A 21730-nucleotide genomic window follows, 5' to 3' on the forward strand; every position below is an offset into this window, starting at 1 on the left:
GTTAATAAGTTCTGTAATCTGCATTAACGGCCACGGCGATTTAAGTACTTAAGTCGTCACAAACAGCTTATCCATTACTTTCTGAGTGAGATGCAATCAATTCTGTGAGTAGAGTAGAGCTATATTTATTCTTTTATTATTCGTTTGACTCTAAGTGGGGACAGAACATTAATGGAGAATTCAATATTAATCTCCCTCAGTACAGAAAACTCTCAGTCATCTTGCATCAGATACTGAGGTGATCATTCTGCAATTACCAGGAGTAAAGCAACACCTTGGTCTTTGGGCAGAGATAAAGATGATAGGCTTAATCCTCATTCGTGCAGAAAAAGGATTTCTCTCTGATGGTAAGAGCTTCATGCAACCGTTTAGATAAACACTGAAAATACAGTAACATTTGATCTTCATAATAAACTTTTTTTTAAAAATCCCTGACAGCGAGAGGACTTTATCAAAGCTGTGGTTCGCTCTGCAGATAACAGAGCTAAAAGCAAAAGATGTAAAAATTAACTTTGAAGAGTGTCGGTTTACAAACTGAATGTATCATCTTAAATCTATTTAAACACTGAAACTAGGAGTATATAACTTCACCAACCTGAGGTCAAGGGAATCAAAGGGCACACGCCATATTATCCAGAGTGAGTGAGATAATAAAATTGTCAGATCATAAAAGCCATAAAAGATCCATTCTACTGCCGTGGTCCAAATAGCTGCCACTAATGTATTAGACTACATGGTATGCATTAGCACTGGTGCCAGTAAAGTAATTCTCTCAGAGAGAAAACTATTAAGGCATTCATATACTCACTCTAAAGCATTTTCCCGGGAAAATCTGCAGGTGTTTGACAGACACGCATAGAGGAGGAATGCTTTTCTCGGAGGTCAAGCTGAGCTCCTCCATCCACACGAGACAGTATATCATGTGGATGCAAAATTGAGTGGTTAGGCATGTTCTTCTGATCAGGCCGAGTCTCCCTGATGCTCCCAGTCACAGCAAACAATTCAAAGGGGCTAGACGCTGACTTCAAAAGACCACGCTGGCTTTGAACACTATGCCAGTTGCACAGCCCATCAGTGGCACATCAGCATCCTCAAGGCATGCAGGGAGCAAATTTGAGCAAATCACCATCGACTACAGATGCATCATTTGGCAAAGAGTTTTCACTGGATACCAGACAATAAAAAAACACCATGAAGAGGCAATGCAGCAACATAGAGCTCAAGTACCACCCCACTTAGTAGCAGCTTTTGCTTCAATTGCTCTTGGGTCTCAAAGTATTTTCTCATAAAGGGCTTTGTTCATAACTTGAAGCTGAAATGACTGTTTCTGCTGTATTTTCTTTGGCTCTTATTCAAATGGATATCGAGGCCCATAATGTGCCTATTTTTTCCTTCATTATATGATATGTAAACAAGACTAATATATACACATACATGTAGACACAAACAACACTAACATCATTATTCAGCCTGTCTTTCACACACTGAATGAAAGCTTATTGATATCGGTGATTTTGATAAAGAAGTTGGTATTATCTTATTATAAAAAAGCTCAAATTTCTCACAACCGATAAAGCGATCATTTATTTTAAATCTGTTCCCCTGTTTCAGCCTTTTAGAAAGTCGAATAAAATGGATCTTCTCTGATATTTAAAAAAAAAAAAGCTGACTGGATGAGGCTAATGGAACGAAAACTCTGTCTCGATTGTTTTGGTCTCTCTTTTGGGGAATTCATTACCATCATAACTGTCACGTATAGGAGACAACAAGCAAGCACCATATATTTAATATACTGTCTGCTTACCCAGCATGCCAGATAAAAATGGTCGCAACGTTTAGATTTTCTAAATATGACACAATATAGCCATCGTAACAGCAACCATCCATCTTATTCAACCAAATGACAATGAACGCCTCAAAGTTGTCATGTTGCAGCTCCATCTGCCAAAACCCAGTCAGGCTCCTAAGCTGATACGCATTCACGCAGAAAACCACAACCATACAAAGCATACAAAATATTGCATTTATTCGTAACAGACACTTGACATTTGTCACAGAGTCTTCAGCCTTAGCTTGAGATGGAATTTATTATCAGGTGTCTTAAATGACAAATGCTACTAAGGTAAACAGATCATTGACAGAACAGGAAATAGGAAGTAAACACCTGTTTTGGGAGCATCATTGGCACAGTGGAGTGCTTAATACTAAAGCCCAAACCAGAGTAATGTTGAAAGGTGAAATCTCTACTCTGTCCTGAGCAGCACAGTGCAGCAGAGCTTATTACAGACTCTCAATCTGTCTCAAGTGTTCAGACTATGTCAGTAATGCTGGGCTGCGGGGCCCTCGAAACGCTTCATTAAAAAGCTTGGCTATCCAGAGCACATCCGTGGCAGCCAAATAAAGTGTCAGACCGCATTTTTCATCTGCAGATTAAACCTATGTAAGCCTGAATTAAACCAAATTAGATCTGAAAATGAGAAATAAACCAAAGCCAGATGAGTGGAGAGGCATGTCTGCTGTGAGTCGGGGGGAAACTGCTCAAAGGCCATATGGAGGAGTGGGTCTCTAGGATGTCACTGCCTCGGCCCCTTATGTACTTTTTGAAGTCATTAGAGCCTTATGGTCTGTTGCTTACAAATACAAATTCTGTTTCATTAATTCACATGGAATATACGGGGAAGCAGGGACTGAGCCCCTTATTCTTTCATCTGTTATGATCTAAAGAATCAGTTCAGCACTCAAGTATCTCTAGATTAAAGGATCTGTTCTCCCTGACCACATTGAGGCTGTTTATTCCTCCACAATGGAAGTCTAGGTGCTTTCAAGAGTGAGTTTCAATCTCGAATTGGGGCCTTTGTGTGTGGCTGAGTGCATTAGGGCTACACTTTGCTGGCCCGGTAGATAAACTTTCTGTTAATCAATCACACAGTGTCCTGTTCTTTGTTTTCTTTTCATTCTATCTTCCCATCAAGCCCTGCACACACCCAAACATACACACACACCGTACACACACAAAGTCTTCTGCCACCTGACGTTACTGTCTTCTCAGACTTCTATGTGGACAATTACAGATCAATAGCTGCTTGTGACTAAAACCTGCCAGATTCGAATGCCTATAAACTGGTTGCTGTCTACACTTTTACCCTCGCCGCGTTAGACGCTCAGCCAACCCACTGTGCTAAAATTCAGCCACACGGTATCTTCTACAAAACATGGCCCCGAGATGACTTGTCTCTGTAGACGCCTACAACACAGACTGAGCGTACAGAGCTGGAGATGAGCCGGCAGCGCGATCTAGCCCTTTTGTTCCACGCATCATATAATGGGATCCAAACCTTTCATTCTTGCTCGCAAAACCTTCAGCAATCAGTGATGCGAGCCACAGTAGAAACGCTGAACCTTCGATGGCATCGCATGCAACTTTGCACACAACCTGTGGATTGCCTTTGAAGCGAAACTGAGAAAGCAAAACTTGTATGTAGAATACTGTACTTTCAAGACTTTGATTGAGAATGTCTTTACGCATGGTAAACAACTGCCCATTCACAATTTTCGAGTTGACAGCACCTAAAAACTGAATCATGTCAATTATCAATCATGCCAACACTGGGTGTGTCTATTGAGTAAATGTTACAGTGATAAATTGCTTTTCTAAACATAGAAAGAGGTATTCATCTTAAGATTTACTGCACTTCAAAACGCTCACATGCTTTTCCTTTGAGCATTGAGAATTCTATTAGACATGTATTTGGATTCTTCCTGAGCTCTTCAAACAAACAAAATAAAAAAAACATAATCACATCATGCATCCTTCTTTGTGGTACACGAAGACTAACAAAACGCCAGGCAACCGTGAATGAATCTGAATCTGCAAGGAAGCCCTCCTGTGCACGTGCATGTTATGCTGTGCTTCTGGGTAAAATATATCGCTATATTCTCCCAGATCTTATTAAAAGATCACTTTTGGTTTAGTTAGAGTTGAAGATCTACAGACTGTGCTCACAGTTTTGCCAAATACTGCTAAGGGAAGCCTCCGCAGATGTCTCTCACGCCCCCTCCATCACTTGTAAAAGATTTCAAACTTGTATGTGGAACATCACGACTACGAAAGTCAGCTTTGAACATTAGCTTGTTATTTACAGTCAGCAATAACCTGGTGGAAACCTTCTTTCTGCCAGAGGCTTGATGGATTCCCCAACTACATGCTACAGGAATCATCAGGCAGAGCGCAAGTGCACAACAACGGCAAAATAATCAAGCAAGTCCGTATCGTTTGGCTGCTTGTTGAGAACATCCATAATACCGGCTGAAGGATGCTGCAGCACATCAAGCTGTGAGCTCTATAAAACACCTCAATCCAAAGTGACAGATATAAACAGTACCACAGTAAACAGAGACGACCCCCAAAGGTTAGCATCACTCACTGACTCACAAGCTGGCAAATGTTCTGTAAAGTCTTAAACAGTCTCCTGACAACTACAAATTTTTTTTATCATCGTGGACTAAATATATATTAATCTGTTAAATATCACTTGAAAGTCACGATGCATGTAAACCACCGCCATAAAAGCCACATGCTGCTATCTCCTGAGTTATTATTTTACAACAGTCTCATGGATTTTGACCCTGTTAATTAGTACTAACACATTAGCAATTAATAAAGTACTTCATAAAGGCGATAGCACCCTGGGTGAAGAACTTAAAATTTCACAAAACAAGATAACAACTTGATAATCGATTCCTATCTGACATCAAGTCCACAGTGTGTTGAAAGCGTGAAGTAGGAGCTCTGTCAGCGAGCATATCAGTGTTTTTCTCAGCGAGTAAAATAACCTTGGCGGAAAAGATTTTTCTTACAAATGTGGCATACATTTCAGCTCTGCACAATGCAAATGGATGCATTACGGTCATTGCAAATGACAAGAGACGCAACAGATAAAAATTGAAGATGATTGTCTGCTTTCAAGATTTTACCGTTCGTTTAAGATAAACGTGTGAATTTGTGTTTTTGACCAGAGAAATGTGGTAGTGCGGCAGATCTGCATCTGAGCCTTCAGTTCTTGGAAGGCGTGATTATAATTTATCTAAAACAAATAACAATTTGAGATTATTCCATCTGATGTGTTTATGTTCTTCTGGGTTTGACAGCTCGTCCCAGCACTGACCAATTAAACAGTCAACAGACCATTTAAGACCCGATTAGACACAGACTGGCTTTTAATTTGATATGCATGCAGACCAAGCAAGGCAGGTGGATAAGATGTCTGTCTGAAACAGAGACGCATGACAATTGGAGTTCAGTGTTTCTGCTGTGGTCCAATCATCTCAGGTCACAGCAAATCGGCGAACGTGAGAAATAGGCGGTTACTTCACAAATGAGGAAGTGACCTCAGATCGACAACATGAATCATGCAGGCGTGTCCTACCTTATCAGGATTGTCTTCGATCCAGCGTTTTACTGTTTTCAAAGCAATGTCAGCTGCAGGCTCATTGGGAAAGCCTAGACATAAAAAAGGAAAACAAAAAAAAAGTGTCAATACCTGTTGTATACAACATGCAGATACCAGAGGGAGACAAAAACAGACAGGCAAACAAACAGAAACGGATATCTCCGAAGGTAATGGCATTTCTCCTTAAATCAATAGAAAGCAGCACAATCTGCTCGGCACTGGCAGATGAGCACAGCTGTCCGTTCAACTGCTGTAGAAGTTTGTTGCCAGATGCAGGGTGAAAAGAAGTGCTATTTTTGGAGGGTGAGGAGAGCAAATACAAGCTACATGTAAAGACACATCTGCAAGCATCATCTGGAAGTATAAAGCCCTATTCAAGCCCTCACTTCAAGCAGAACTGATTAAGATTTTGTCTTGATGGGGACAATTACACTTAGACGTATGAACTTTTAAGCGATTTTATTTTACCCGCATGCCAGAGTAACCATAAAGGCAGCGTGCCTAACAAGCAATGTGGTTGTATTAACAACAACTGTGCGAGCTGTTGTGATTGTATCGATGGAAAAAAAAGATTGTAACTTTATTAATTTTTAATAAGGGAAGGCTTTGCTAGATGCTGATCTCAGGATCATTTGCTTCCACTGTAGACAACTTCCCAAGTGCAAACAATTAGAATGAGCTATTGACTATAAAACCCTTCGGGCCAGCCTTGCTAAGAGCTAAAGAGTAGACAGTATATGCCATTACCGAAAGAGCTGACAATCTGCTATAGAGCAGTGTTTCAGCTCTCTTCATTTCAAAGTAATAATAGTTGAGTTTGTTTGTCTGTGTCGTTCACAATACTTGACTCAGGCACATTGATTTTAGATCCTCTGCACAAATGCACAAGTTAGTTTGCTGCTCTGTGAGTACAACCTTTACAGTTCAGTATGTCTAATTCAAAGACCACAAGCTAACAGATAAACACAGCTTAATTTTTTCAGTCACAGTGACCCTCTTCAAGATTAAAAACTAGTCGCTCATCTATTGTACAACCCCTGACCTCTGTAAGGCACAACAGGTTATGGGAGACGGTGTCATAGTCTAACGAAAGAGGTCAGGACTTCAATTTCAACCCACATAAACTGATACAAGAGCCAAGCCATTCTTGTATTGAACATGCCACATTTTCAAACACTGTTCCTGTCCTGGGTCATTGCCATGACTGTGGCGCGCTATGACCTATGAAACAGCCTTATAAGCACTGCAACAACCTCTATCATTTAAGTCAGATGTAAAGAAAAATTAAAAGCCAGAAATCGCTAACCTTACATTTCCTCTACTCTTTCATCGCGCTCTCTCAGACCACCTGCTGTCACAGTTTCTCAATAACTATTCTCTAAATGCTTCACATCAACTGCCTTGACAGTCAAGATATAGTGTGCAGTGCTTTAACCCTACCACCTTCACCCATCTGACTGCTGCTGATGTCTCTTTTCCTTACTGCTCTCTTTCCCTCCCCTTCCACAGCTTGACAGGAGTGGCCGAATTACACCGAGGAGAGAAGAGGGGTTGACTCGCTGCCGAGCCCTTGCTGAGCTCCTGTTCAAGCTCTGGGTGAAGCAAGATGTGAGCTGCATACCGGCCAGCAGTGACAGCCAGTCTGCTTCTATGGCTCTGTTAGACAGTGTCTGCAGACAGTGCACAGCCCCGTTCACAGCTCCTGTCCTTCAAAAGATGCCCCGAGAGCTGCGTGCTCAGAACCTAATCCAGAATGCCAAATTGGTCTGCAGGTCACCTGGCTCTCCCTGTCTGCCAAGCACACTTAACCTTTCCAGTGATATAATTTCTTTTTTGTTTAAATGTTACCTTTTGGAAAAGTGCTACCACACCTATGAAGGATTAACAACAGATCAAGTAACACAAGCCAACAGATGTGTAGATGACAAGAAAGCTTAAAAAAATAGATCCACAAAGAAAACACCAGCTGTTTAGGAAACCGCAGGAGAAAAAAGAGAGGTGTCGGAGAAGTAGAACACAAACAAATGAAACAAATAAGTAAATTGTTAAAATTGTAAATAACTGCCTTTGTGCTCTAGCTCTATTCATCTTAAGAGAGAGATAAACAGGCACACATTATATTTGGAGCTAAAAACAGGTCTAAATCTCGATAATAGTACATGCTGGTCACCAGAAGCACTGAGTACATTTAATCTATTCTATGTGGAGTTTCTGCAAATGCTTTATTGATTCGAGAGCTATACCTATTAATCATAGCGGAGAAGAAAAGAGGGGCAGAGAGAGCAGTTAGCTGGAGAAATAATGAAAACAGTAACAGGAAGGTGAAATGATAGACTTGGTAGTCTATGTTGGACAGAGATTTAGATGGAAAGCCTGTAAAAGGTGTCAGAGCAGCTGAGGGCAGCCTGGCAGAACGACCCTGCTCAACTGCAACATCAAGGTCAATGGCAGCATTTCGAGAGCTCTCTCATCATTTGTCTCCTTCTGCAACTTTTAACTTTCACCACCTCTCCTCTCTTTGTCCATTTCAGCCTGGCCACGTACGTTGAAACGGCGAGACAGAAACACTCTCGGTCCACACGTCCAAAAGAGTCTCTCTCAGACCTGCGAGTCACAGCAGGAGTCGACACAACCCCGCTTCCTGAATGATGTTCAGCTCTGACTCTTTTATATGCTCAAGTACGCACAAAATGACAGAGTTCAGTGTTTTACTTCTCCATCTTCTCCTTTCAACACCTCCTTCTCATTTTTTTTGCCATTTGCTGTGTTGAGAGTTCGGGAAAAACCAATCTGTCAGGTGGCGGGCAGCTGGCGTCGGGCGCAGTGATGGTGGGCCCTCCAGGGTCCCTGCTCTACTTGGCTCGGCTCTCACCTATGCTGGGAATATGCTCGGCTTTGGGAGATTTGTCTTAGTGAGGTGCACTAATGGGATATGTGCAGCACAGCGCCGCTGATGAGGGCTCAGGTGGCGCAGTGTTATTTCTGCTGAAGGCTCCTCTACTCCATCACCGGGCACAGGGCGAGGAGAGTAGAGGGGAGAGAAACTTGCATGTACCGTGTAAATAAAAGGACACAACAACACTATTGCGTAACATTGGGATATGCAGTCAACAATGTTGACACTATAGCAGCTACAAGCCAAGTGTTCATCCAGTAATTTCATGCCTTTGACTTAAAGCAGCATCATTGAACTGTTCGAGAAGGACTGCTTAATTTCCTTTTAATTTCCTTTTAGTTAAAGCTTTATTTTTATCCCCATCCAGCAAGTTACATCCATCTTGCGCGTATGCACACTTGCTTTGATGTAGCCAATCGACAGGATCTCCACCCTTTCTTTGCGGTGGAGACACTGGTCATATGCAAAAAGCACTTCTTGCACAAGTCCTTATGTGATTTTTCAGGCATATAGTAGGTTGTGTATTTTACATGAAGCTAAAAACCAAAGAAAGTCCCTTGAGTTTGATGTTAAAGCTAAAAATTCAGATATTCTGTTCAGAATGCTAAACAAAAGCTCCCATCTCAATCGCAGTCAACTCTGTAACAGTTGGAAAATAGAAGTTCGTGGTCAAAAATATCCACTCAACTGTAACATGGGAGGAAAAAATATATATAAATGTGTACTCTGCCTTAGGGGAAATTTTGGCTTTAAGAACAAGCAGGCCCATTGCTCTGACTGTTGCCAGCATGGCAGCTCTTTCATATCCTAAATTTACTTTAACTCAACTTTCAGAGTTAACTTTTGCAACAAACTTGTACAGCTAAGGTGTTTTTTCCTGTGGTGAGAAGTGGATGCATCACCTGATAAAGTGAGCAGTAGAAAGTCAACAAGTTGAATACATGTCCAGGCTATGTTACATTCCCATTTTTTATTTGCAAATGCATGGGTAGCCTTGTAGGCGCACACTGCAGATCACACCACTTTTGTTTTTCCTGAGTGGGCTTATATTGTGCAGAGAATACCACAGCCTGCTGTTATTTTAGGGCTTCATTATTTCTAGTGTTTCTTTCTCTCTCTCTCTCTCTCTCTCTCTCTTTTTAGCACCTAGTCTTCTGATTTTTTAATTTTTATTTGCAAGGATATGGTGCCAACAGATAACAGAAATGGTGAAGTCTGATAAACTGAGGCTGTATGATGTTTGAATTCCTCAGAAATACAGAAAGTGCAGGTTTTCTCCCCTTGAGGCAGAAACTGTATTGTTGGTTCCACTCTCCTTCTCCACAGCTGTAGCTGGTCAAGTTCATGTCTCAACACTCGTCATTCATTTTGATGAGCTGTCTACCTTAAAGCTGTATATAGCCCGAGGCTGAGTTAGCTGGGGCTGGCAAACTCACCACAGGTGTTGGAATGACAGTAAACTACCACAGCGCAAAAAAAACAAGCACAAAACAAACATGCGAATGTTTGACCATGCGTAATATTCTGAATCACCAGGTATACATTTCTAGTTAAGTATTGTGTATTTTTTTTAATTAGTGTTATTACTTCTCAGCTCCATTTTTCTCTTTTTGTAACATGTAATTGCTCCTTTCATAGCTGTATTTTTAACAACAGTAATAAAGCAATTTCCCTGCAGGGATCAATACAGTTTTTTTTTCCTGATTCTTCTTCTTATTATATTATGCTTAGAACAGTGATCTGTACTTGTTTTAAAGGTCTTTGGCAAGATAACGCCTCACAGCTTTCCTTGAAATATCTTAATAGTATTTTTTATTAAAAAAAGGACTTTTTATTGCTGTTGTTTTCAATAAAATGTTGATAGCTTTAGTGCTATTATTAAAGATAGCTGTAATAAGAGACAGGCAGGCTGGAATCATTTAAGCTCAGTATAAAACAATGTAGATTAGGTGGATGTGGTTTGAACAGTAGAAAATCATTAAGCGTAGCACAGCTGAGCTCTGCTCTAGTTGGAGGCATCAATGCTGTGCGTTCATCTGAAAAGTGAGCGGGAGAACAGGGTAGTCACCCCATCAGGGCCCAGTGGAGAGGTGAGTTGACCCGGGGTGGAGGACAGAGTAGCGCCCCAGGACTCTAGACGCCATTGCGTGGGTGTCAAATGGCCCGGAGCTGCTCCTACACTAACACTGGGACACGACAGCAGGGCTGTGACCATGACCGACTTTGCAGCCCACAGAAGGAGACAGAGACAAAGAGGGATGGGAGGGTGTAATGTGAGGAAGAGAGGCAGGGGAGGGGGGGAAAGAGGTGAGAAGAAAGAGGGCAGAGCACAACAGCTGATGACCTTCCTTGGAAATAATCCATGTAGGTGATAGCATGCTTTGTCCTACATGCTAAAATTAACACCCGGCGTTTTACTTTGTAAAAACATTCTGAGAAGTTTGTGGAATGAAAAAGTTTAATGCTCGAACAAGTTTCACAAACCCTTAAATCTATTGTCCTGTGGGTGGGAGGTGTTTTTACATTTGGCTTATCATCTGTGAAAAGTGCTGAGAACAAATGCACATTGGGCCACGGAGATCTTGCTTTCTTTGAGCACACACTCTGCTGCCCACTGATACAACATATTGCTCCTACTGTATGTGCCTTGAAATACCAAAAACCCAGCTAGATTAGGCTTCATGTATTTTGAGAGAAGGGGGAACCTGCCTGGGCCATTTCTGGCAAGCTAGCAGCAAGCAATCACTGTTTAAAGATAAGGTGCATGAATGTCTCCAGCCCTCCTAATCCTAGACAGGGATAAAGAGAGCCAGACCATGATGCTGGTTAGAGAAAAAAAATCTTAGCTGCTTGACACCTTTGATCTGGACGGTACAGCGGGATGGCAGTGTGGACATACCAGTGGAGCTTTGGTGGATTACATCCACATATCTCCCACAGCCACCAGTCAGTGCTAAAAGTCCTTTGTCAACAAATCTCGGATCAGTTACAGAGACAGATGAGCCAGAGGTGAGGGGTTAGCAGTAAACAGGAAGATATTTGTCCAAAGAAGAGAAGCAGCTTTGCCACATCAAGCGCCTCTGATTCTTTTGATAGCGTTATAAATACATGCGTGCAATGGCTTCTTATCCAGCAAACAGCAGAAGTAATATACGTGTCCTTGCTTATAAACTGCATGCCTCATTATGGGGTTGTTGAAAAGTGCTTTTTCAGCACTGCCTAAGACCTGATTTGCACAAGGTGCAAAAGTCTAAAATGCATCTGAAAATAGTTGTTTTTTCATATGATTTTCCTTGTACGGCTAATAAGACAGACTTGTCAGGGAGAACTAGAGACAAGAGGATGCATAGGAGGAAGGACAGAAAACAAAAGGATTGCAAAAGAGAAAATGACCTCTCTAAGTCGAGGTAGTTGGACTCTTGGCACTGATCCTGTGAGACGTTGAGAGGTGTCTCCTCCGTGGAAGGAATAATCCATTTAAACCCAGGTCGCACGGCTGTGATTGATGTGCAAACAGAAGCAGCACTTAATAACCTCTATCATGCTGGGTGACCTCATGGCCCACGGTGGGCACTAGTTTGTTTATGGGTGGTACCTCCGACACACTATCGGTGCAGAAATTCTGTTGTGGCTAATGGGCCGGACTGAGGGATTGGACTGTCAGCGCAGTGTGATCTCTCATTTTTCTTTCCAAGCGTCTGAGGTACCCCCTGCACACCTCTACTACACCCAACCTCCCTGTTCTGCCATCATCTGTCAGTGGTGACTGAGTCTTCGGGAATATGGAGGCGTGAGAGAGGGTGTCAATTAGCATTAACTTTCCCTGACAAATCTGTTTGTCTCACCACAATGGCCTTGGATAACTTGTTCCTGATTCCTCTGTGTCACGATGTTTGGGGCACAGAATTTGTTTTCTTGCTCCAGTTCAAGTGCAGAAATAGGTCAAGCACGTGTACATAAGCATAGTACCTGCATGACCGTGAACGCATACTCAAAATAATGCACATTCAACAGAGACAGAAAGAGATTTCTTTTTTTTAGAAAAAAATCACAGGCAAACATCGGGATCGGGGAGATGTGACTTCCACGCTAAAGAGCTTTTGTTTATATTGCTAAAATGGAAGCTGACCTTAAAGGTTATCTAAAATGCACAGAAAATGTCAGAACTCCTGACAAGAGAGCAGAGGCCCTTTCAGAATATGGCAGTACTCAGGGGGCACGCAGAGGACTCTGAGAACAACAACACAGCTCTGTGCTATCTATACTGTACTTCCTTTGAAAGTCCCTCCTCTATTTGCCCTCTGCTGTGTGAAGATCTTTAGTCTTAATCAGCTGTTGTTCTGTGGAGATCTAGTTATGGAAGCGCTAAGCTGTTTATTTATTAAACAGGCTGTTTAATCCCCCCTCCCACTCCACTGCATGCTTGGCTCTGCACAGACCATCCTTTTGATGCGAGGGGGCTCCTGGTGGTGTGGTATGACAGGCTCCCACTGGCAGTGCAGCACACAGTAGCACAGTGAATGGCAATAAGTGGTGCCCTCGTCAGCGGCGCGCAGTACAAACAATGACCCCCACCCCACTCTCTCCCCTGCATGTATTTGCACTACCTTTGTGCCACTACAGCTACTCTACTCCATATTTTTGCTTTTAACACAAAACACTGTATATAACCATTAGCTGATGCACTTCACTATACTTCTTGAATTCAGCTTGTTATGTAATTTGTTACGTCACGAGAAGTCAGACACTCGTGTTTAAGCGGATAACATATATTTTGCAGGAAGAGGAAGGAGAGTGGACTAAAAAAAGAAGAAGCCCATGTGAGATGTGTGCATCGGCAGGTGGAACGAAACATAACATCGCAGAAAAGATGTGTGTGTGTGTGAACTGCAAAAAAGTGACAGGGGGAATTTATTCAAAATCCCAAATGGGAAGTGTTCTATCAAGAGCATAATTAAACGTCTTGTGATTTATAAGCACGCTTTACTAAAGACTGGTCTTTATTAACACACATATGCAATAGCGCGTGTCAGGATAGCTCGCCACTCGGACTATCTTTTATCTATGCCGGGCAGTTTCAGCTAGTTTAATGAGCACTGCCAAAGTTTATCAGGCTCTATAATCAGTACTTTGCATGTGTAGCATTTCAGTGTGCAACAGCTGGCAGTTAGTTATAGTCCAGGTTTGATAAAGGCAGAGGAGTAATGGCTTTGGTTGGAGAGAAAAACAAACAGATGTAAGGTACCCAGCATGTGGGCAGAGGCTTTTTTTTGATGTTCCCCAGGGGCTGCAGACGAATCATTTTATTTTTGCATACTGTCTACAGTTGGAAATCAAAACACAAAACTCAGACTAAAACTTAATTACTTTGTTTTTCATTAGACGTTTAAAAAAACCAAAGAAATATGGAAAGGTAGAGGCTTCTGTGCGTTCACTAACAGACTAGGACTACATCAATAACTAACAGGTTTAATCAATAACCAAACTGTCATTTTTCATACAGAAACAGTTTCCAACTATAGTCGTGAAAATTAGCTCATCCGGTTTGATCTGTGTCTTCACATCACATGTGACATGTTTGTTCAGGACATGAAACGGCAGCACAAATCTCTGGCATGTCAACTGGAAACGAGTCAGAACCGCCTGAGTATAATCACAGCTGAATGCACCTCTCAAGCGTCTGCACAGATGATTTTCAGGGTGTGTTTTACCAGCTGAATGCACTCTGTTTGCAAGTTATGGCAAATACTCTAGCACTGTAGAGACATGTGCCGCTGAAATGCACAGCAAATCACAAATAAGGTGCTCAACTGTCACTGATTATCAACATTTCATCATTTTCTTTATGAGCTGCGACCGGATAGTTGCACCGACTCACATGCGCACTACAGTCCAGTCCCTAGCTTTTAATTAAATCCAGTCAGTGGCTGTTGATGCTTCGCTTACAGTTTGAGATACGGCTTCAAATGTCTGCATTTTAAATAAAAAACCAGCATCAGGTCTTAATAGCACACTCAAATAGCTCAGATGTGTCTGTGCTTATCTACACCAATGATGTTGTTTAAAAAATCCTTTTAAATTAAATTCACACAGTGAAACAGCTGTGGAAGTAAGCTGCAGTAGGTTTAGTAAATTAGGTAGCTTTTATGTAGCTTTATTAGAACAACAACAGCTGCATAGGTGTATATAATAAATCTGAGCGAGGTCAACCACATGAAGAATAGTACAGAAAGCACCGGAAATATAACTCCCCGACGTAAAATGGACAAAAGACAAGTATCATCTAAAATGATCTGAATTACCGAGGAATGTGAAAGGAACTATCCACCCTTCGGTGTCATACATTTTAATTATCTGGTTTTCTTTGCTGTTTTCAGAAGAAGGTTTCGAGGGCTTTTGAAACTTTTGTTAGTTTTGCTTTCTGTGGAAAAGGATTCGAGTTCAATATGTCACTTTTGAATTCGCATTACACTCGGCACGTGGACATAATAAATGCTGTGTTGTATGCCTATTGAGAGCGCGAACAGTGCATGCACATATCTTGAGGAAACAGTGTTTGTAAAATTGGCAGCACCTCGTCTTGTGAAATGATCAGAGGCACTTATCGACTCTCATGAGATCCCTGCCTAAAGAAGTATAGACCCAGAATCATTTATCAGTTGTTGCCTCGCACTGGCATTTTTTAAAATTGGCAGAATACTGTAGATATCTGCAATTACGCATAACTTTACAGAGCAGTTGTGGCTGCTTATGTGGAACTACATTGCTGCTAATAGTCAGTTGCAAACAACAGAAATTAGCATGTTAATTAATCCTTACACATTTGGCACCTACTGCAAGTATTGGAGCTGTATGCAAATTCATAAACTGTACAGTGTACGGTGTGGGGTAAAAACAGGCAATTTAAATGATCAAAAGAGTCAAAGAATCAACATGTTTTCTTGCATTTAACTTTTTTTTATCTTCAAAACTCAAAAATTCTGTTCATATCAACAAGTCTGGTTTCTTTTCAGTGTGACTTTAAGTGTAATTAGCACATCAGCTCTCTGCCAGCAATGCCTTGCAGCTTATTTGGCTTGATCTCATGAGGGTGCATAAGCAGTATTCAGTATTCAGTATTCTTCTACGTCCTGCCTTTGTGCAACATGGTTTAAGGTGAACTTGTTGGTATATTTAGTATTTATATCTAAGTAACCTCCGCCCTATGTGCATCATTTTAAAATATTCAGCCACAAACTGGGGAATATGAGCAGCTTGTTATCATTGAGTTGCACTGAAAGAACAAAGCAAATGGATAAAAACAGAAATAAAAGAAGGGAGACTGAGCTTACCGTAGATGCCTGTGGATATACATGGGAAGGCCTGCGCAAAGAGAGAGAGAGAGATGGAGAAAACAATCAGCATGATCACACAAATTAAGACAAAAGTAACTCCTCTTTGAAGCCAAACGTTTAATTTTGTAGCAGAGGAATTCAAACGTCATCTACTGAAATAAAATGTTGCACGACTGCACCCATCTGCGTTAAACTGTAACTATTGTCAGGCATCTACTGTACACTTGTATGATTGCCATTTACCGCGACTGCTTCACTTGTTTATTCCCAGGAGCAGCAATTTCCACTAACATTTGACGAATTCCCTGCAGTGACGATGCAGAAGTGTGTCGTAAACCATATTCCAGCTTCAATGCAAGATGCATAAATACAAATACTGAAGTGAAAAAGAACATTTTCACAGGACTCTGTGAAGTCCTGGGAAAAACTACAGTACAAAACAAGATTCAATAATTTGTTTGGGCATTGACTGGCCCATTACAATACCCTGATTCTTTTCTTTATCAGCCATTCTGTTGTTGCTGGGCTTTGGATGATACTTTGAATACTGGCCAAGCTTTAACTGTTGGATAATTATCCTCACGTGTGAAAACGTTGGTGTCCAGAGTTCATGGCTGACTCAAAGACCACAAGAGTCCAAAATCCTGTGGCTGCAAAATAAGCCCAAATCATCACCCCTCCATCATTGTGCTTGACCGTTGGTATGATGTGTTTGTGCTGATATGTTGGGCCAGAAATGATGTTGTGCATTATAACCAACAGCTCCACATTTTCCTCATCATACTGCAATGCTCTTTTTAGAGAAAAGACAACCCTCCTCCTGACAACCCTGCCAAACAAACCATACTTCTTCAGTTTTTTTGTAATTGTTCTGTCATGAATTTTAATATTTAACATGCTATCTGGGGACTGTAGAGTCTTAGATGCACTGCACAGCCTGACCTTGGGATGAATCTGCTAGGACGACCAGTCCTGGGAAGATTGTGTTAACAGACACCTGAATGCTCCAGACCAGCAAACTACCAAAGCACATTGCTGCTATTTACCCACTTTATTCCTACAGAAGATTAAGGATATACTTAATGTTTCACAAAACTGCATAGATACACAGTATACTTTTTGTTAGCATCCAAATAAAAGCTTATCAAACATCTCTCTTTACACACATATTTTTATGTTTTTTAAGTTCCATCTTTGACTGTTATACCAATCACTGCATTATAATGCATGTATTATATGTATACTTGATGGCCAGTATAGCTCATGATGGAACAGTGGATTTCACATCTTATTAATCATGACTATCCAAATGAGATCGACCTTGTCTGTCACTTACTTTTAGTGTCGAAGGTTTAAGTGTCTTTGATGTCAATACACAGTCTGTGACTCGCAGACAAACAAACTTTATTGTGAGTAAAAATACAAACTGCCAGCAGTGACTCAGTTGTGTTAAAGTAGCAACAAGGGCATCCCAGCAGGAGGTTTTTTAGTGCATGATGATAAAGCTAAACACAAAATCCCAGTAATCGCTGCCACATTTGGATCAATAGTACAAATCAATAATATAGCAGCCACCAAACTGCAGGAAAGCACATACACCAAACAAAAGAGACATGTGGAGAATGAGAAGAAGGATAAATAGAATTATCTTCATGACCCAAAGAGCCAAAACTAACACATATTTATTTATGGACGTCTTTTCCAAAAAGATTATAAAAAGTAACCACCTTGTAATAGTTCTGGCTTTGCAGCACTTTGCAGCAGACATATTATTCAAGCATGGCTTTATAGCTGAAAATAGTTTCATTACTCTTTACTTCTGTGAGCTAATATATTATGATACATAGGCCTTGCTATAAGCTCCCCTATTTCACATTCATCTTTTTAAGTATATTAATAAACACTAAAGAGAAAGAATTTTTTTCAAAGGTCCCATTTGTCCTCAAAACAAGCTGAATACGTGCTTTAGTTCTTGCATTCATCAAAAGGCGTGGCTACAACATTAATATAATAAGATGACAAATGAAGAAAAAAAAGGAAAACGTTTCCTCTAGCAGCTTATAAAGCTGGATGAATATAGAACAACAGAACAGCACAGAGATTAATCAAAGAATAACACCCGTACGTCAAGTTCTCTCAGTGCCAAAACTAAGCCCAACAGTTTGCTTTTCTCACACTGACCCTGTCAAGTTGCATTTAGAAACAGGCTGTTTCTATTAGCTGTGCCAAGATCGCTTCGTTTTAGAAATGAAAACACGATTAATAGATCTGAAAGAGAACGAACCATACATGTCTCCTCATAGAGTGATTATACAGATGCATTAATCAACGCATTCATCTTCGAGCCATTTCAACGTATAGCATTAAGAAAGCAAATAGTTAATTACAAAGACAAAAAAGATATTCAAACTTTTTTTTTGTTACTTCAAAGCATCACAACCTGTGACTCTAGCTTTGAAATGCAATGGTCTGTTTTTCCTTGGTTTAGTTCAAGAGGAAAGACTCTGTTTGCATTCTTATTTACCAGTTTTCAGGTTCCGCCTGTCAAGGTAAATCTTTCTTCTGTGGGCTGATTTAAATCTTTTACTGATGCTTTGACCTTTCCAGATGACTGTCTGGGTCTGACACAAACCACAGATGATGAAGCGTGGAAAAGCATGGCCGTTTTTAGCCCTGTGCCAGGCTCAGACCGTGGCACGCGCAGAGGCACACTGAGATTAAAAGTGCAAAACTGTCACATATATCCTAACACAACAAACAATATTTCAAAGAATTACTGCGTGCAAATAGGATTACTTATAATAGACTGACTCATTAGAGGCACAGAAAATCAGAGTATCTCAATTATAAAAATTGATGACACTTTTACATATAGGCAATAGTCTATTGAAGCTGGAATCTAAATTACCCCAGCAGAAGAAAACGATATGAAGGACTATCATAATAAGGAAAGTTACTTCCTGTCAGTCAGCCAAGGTGATCCTGAGCCAGAAGCCTCGTTATCCTCTCTCAGCTTAAAGGCCAAAGTGTCAGTCACCTGACGTTGAACTTCTGCTCTGATTGCACCTTTAACATATAACAGGCTGTGGGAGTGACGGCCTATCAGCGTAATCAATTAAAATCCTTTTTATTAGTTCCTTGGCTGATCCATTAAAGGACTATTGATCACGCTGGTGTGAAATTGCACCAGGTAATCACTTAATGGGATGCTGTCAAAATGTGACACCGCTGTGACACATTCATTTATTTGTTTGAAGGGCATTTGATTGCAAGAGGGAAAAGTAGTACACAGCAATGTGGAAAGATTTTAAGCACTTTACGAGGGTTAGATTCATATTCATCACTCAGCAACGTCAGGGAGTTGCCTAATCGGTCCAAAAATCAATCAGTAGCTCGACAATGACCCCAAGCATGCAGCCGGAGTGTTTTCTCAGATTCTCAAGGATCTCGAGGATGACATGGAGAGACAAACATTCAAAATATCTGCCAAATATTGTACCTCGAAACACTGCAGCCAGTGCCCAGAAAAGACCCTTTGCAAAACAATGACACAACCTATTTATCATAAAATGAGCTCAATTTTTAACCTAATATATAGGGAAACAATGGAAGAACTAGTATACAGATTTAATCTGCTTTAGTAACATATTCAGTCAAATTAATGCAGAGTGATGATTATGGCGAGAACCTTAGATGAAAATGAAATGCTACAACATGTCTGTGAAGGTTCTCAGTCATCCAGGTCATCGTAGTCTAAGGAGCGTCTGGACTTCTTTAGGTTTCTTGAAGACGTTTCACCTCTCACCTGAGAAGCTTCTTCAGTTCTAAGAGCAACTGGTGGAGAGTCCCAGATTTTAAGCCCTATGGGAGTGTCCCCAAGAGGGTCATGGACCCCCTATTGATCCTCTACTTAATCACACAAGCCAAGGTGTGAAAACGAGTGTGGGTCACAATCAGCCAAGGTTTCAGCTCACTGTGAAACCTAGCCCCACCCTATCATGTGATTTACTGAGGTCAAATGGCCCAGGATGTGAGTGGGTGTTAAGGCATTTGGGAAGGGATCTCAAAACTGGATTATTGATGGCAGACACTTGGTGTCGTAAGCCACCATCCCTGTTCAAAGATGGTCATTCACAGTGAACATAGATGGCTTCTTTCACCCCTCTTTCAAACCATCTGTCCTCTCTGTTCAAAATGTGAACATTGGCATTCTCGAAAAAGTGACTTCTAGTTTGAATGTTACAACATTCAACCTTCAGTTAGGTTTCATTTTTAAGCACCCCTCTGAAGGACACAGAGAAATGGTTCTGCAAAATGAAGGGCTTGTCTTTTTACAACTGCATTACATTGGCAATGACACGAAGAGCTCCTGACATGAGCTGCTGCTCATGTTCTTGATCAAACTTAATTTAGGTTGTGATGAATTTTCAACCACCAGATGCAGTTGATACAAGCCAGGTGATAATTTAATTAATGTTTTTAGATCGTAATATACATTAATTTAAGAAGGCAATGCATTTCAAAACCAGGTGACAGAGGATGTTAAGAGGAGTGACCAGCAGTTGAAGTACTTAAATTTCAAGAAACCATTTTCTGTCAAATGAATTAAATGCAAATCTGTCATTTGTCAACACAAACAAACAAACAAACAAAAACCTGAACATTTAAATCAATGACAAAACAGATTTCATTATATCTGTATTCTACTCATTCTGTGAATTTGTCATTTTGAACATGTTACAATGTTAAAGAGTGCTTTACCATAAACACTCAAATTTAGAGAGCACAGGACAACCTGGTGATCAAGCAAAGTACCTTAAATAGCCATCAGCATCACATCCATAAAAATTCATCTAGTTACACTAAATTGATCGCTCTTTGCTACTGTAGTGCAATTTTTGCAGTGAGACAGATGATAATGGTAGCTTTACCATGCCTATGCAGTTTTGAATTGAAAATATTTCGGAGAACGGTAGAAGAGATAAGGAAGAGCACGCTGAGCAGCAGGAAACACTAAGCGTCCATATGAAGGCGCAACAGCGGGAACCGAGTTACATAAAGAGAAAGGTCGATACTGTGATGATGTCATTGTTAATGCACATTATAAGACTTTGTCAGCAAAAATCATGCCGAAGCTCAATCTACTTTATATAGATCTATCAGGCAGTAAGCGTGCAGTGTAATATTTAAAACCAGTTTACTTTTATTTTTCACTAACCAAAGATATTTCATAGATTTTATATAAACTCTTTAAGAACAACCTCAAAATGCTTCTGCACATAATACTCTATAGTATCACATATAGCAGTAGTGCTTTTAAAGACAGAAAAGAAATGACGAGCGGAATTTAAGCCAAAATCACACTAAATGCAACAAAGTTGCTACAGTAGTTTTTGGAGGCAAACCAGAGAGTGCAGCAATGTAAGAATAGTAAAGCATAACCCACTTCTCATCTTCTTTCCCCATCAACCCTGGGCCACCATTGACGACATTTTTGCATACATACTTTTATATCTGCTTACACTGAATAAGGTCTAATGTTAATTAAGGCCGTCAGCACTATATTTGCAGTCATGACCTATGATTTGTTGTTTAGGTTATTATTTCTATCTCTGGCTGCTCATTAGAAATGAGTCAGCGTGTACGCCTGCACCCTGGTATGGGGCTATAGCTGACATGTAGGCTTGTTGCTGATTTTCTTTGCTCAGAGTGTTCAGAAATTGGTCACCAGGGAAATTACTCTGTTGCCAGGGCTCCTCCCTAATCTATCACATCACTTTAAAGTGGAGCACCTTTCCTCTCAGTATTTCTACACACTTATTTGGTTCAAAATGCATTAGATACAGCACAGAATGAATAAAGTGTGCAATGTTTTCAAGAAAAAAAATAATTTATTTGGACCTTTGGTGTTACGTATAACTCAAACGCACTGACAAATATCTGCATGTTTACAGAGACTGCATTTTCATTTTAAAACTGACACAACAAAGCTTATTAATGCATGATTTATTGAGTGCATATTGTGACTAGAGTTTACCAAATATAGAGCT

General features: G+C 40.6%; 1 protein-coding gene across 1 annotated transcript in view; it reads right to left on the reverse strand.

Annotated features, from left to right (window-relative positions):
* Positions 1-21730, reverse strand: part of macrod2 (mono-ADP ribosylhydrolase 2) — a 399252-nt gene that overhangs the window by 81690 nt on the left and 295832 nt on the right. Inside the window, exons 7-8 of the mRNA XM_005749337.2 lie at positions 15678-15708; positions 5427-5500 (exon numbers count right to left, since the gene is read on the reverse strand). Of these exons, the coding sequence (XP_005749394.2) occupies positions 5427-5500; positions 15678-15708 (105 nt within the window). The remainder of the gene's footprint in view (positions 1-5426; positions 5501-15677; positions 15709-21730) is intronic.

Source organism: Pundamilia nyererei, unplaced genomic scaffold, assembly GCF_000239375.1.
Source record: "Pundamilia nyererei isolate P.nyererei 1_Seehausen unplaced genomic scaffold, PunNye1.0 scaffold00241, whole genome shotgun sequence".
In the NCBI taxonomy this organism is placed as follows: Eukaryota; Metazoa; Chordata; class Actinopteri; order Cichliformes; family Cichlidae; genus Pundamilia; species Pundamilia nyererei.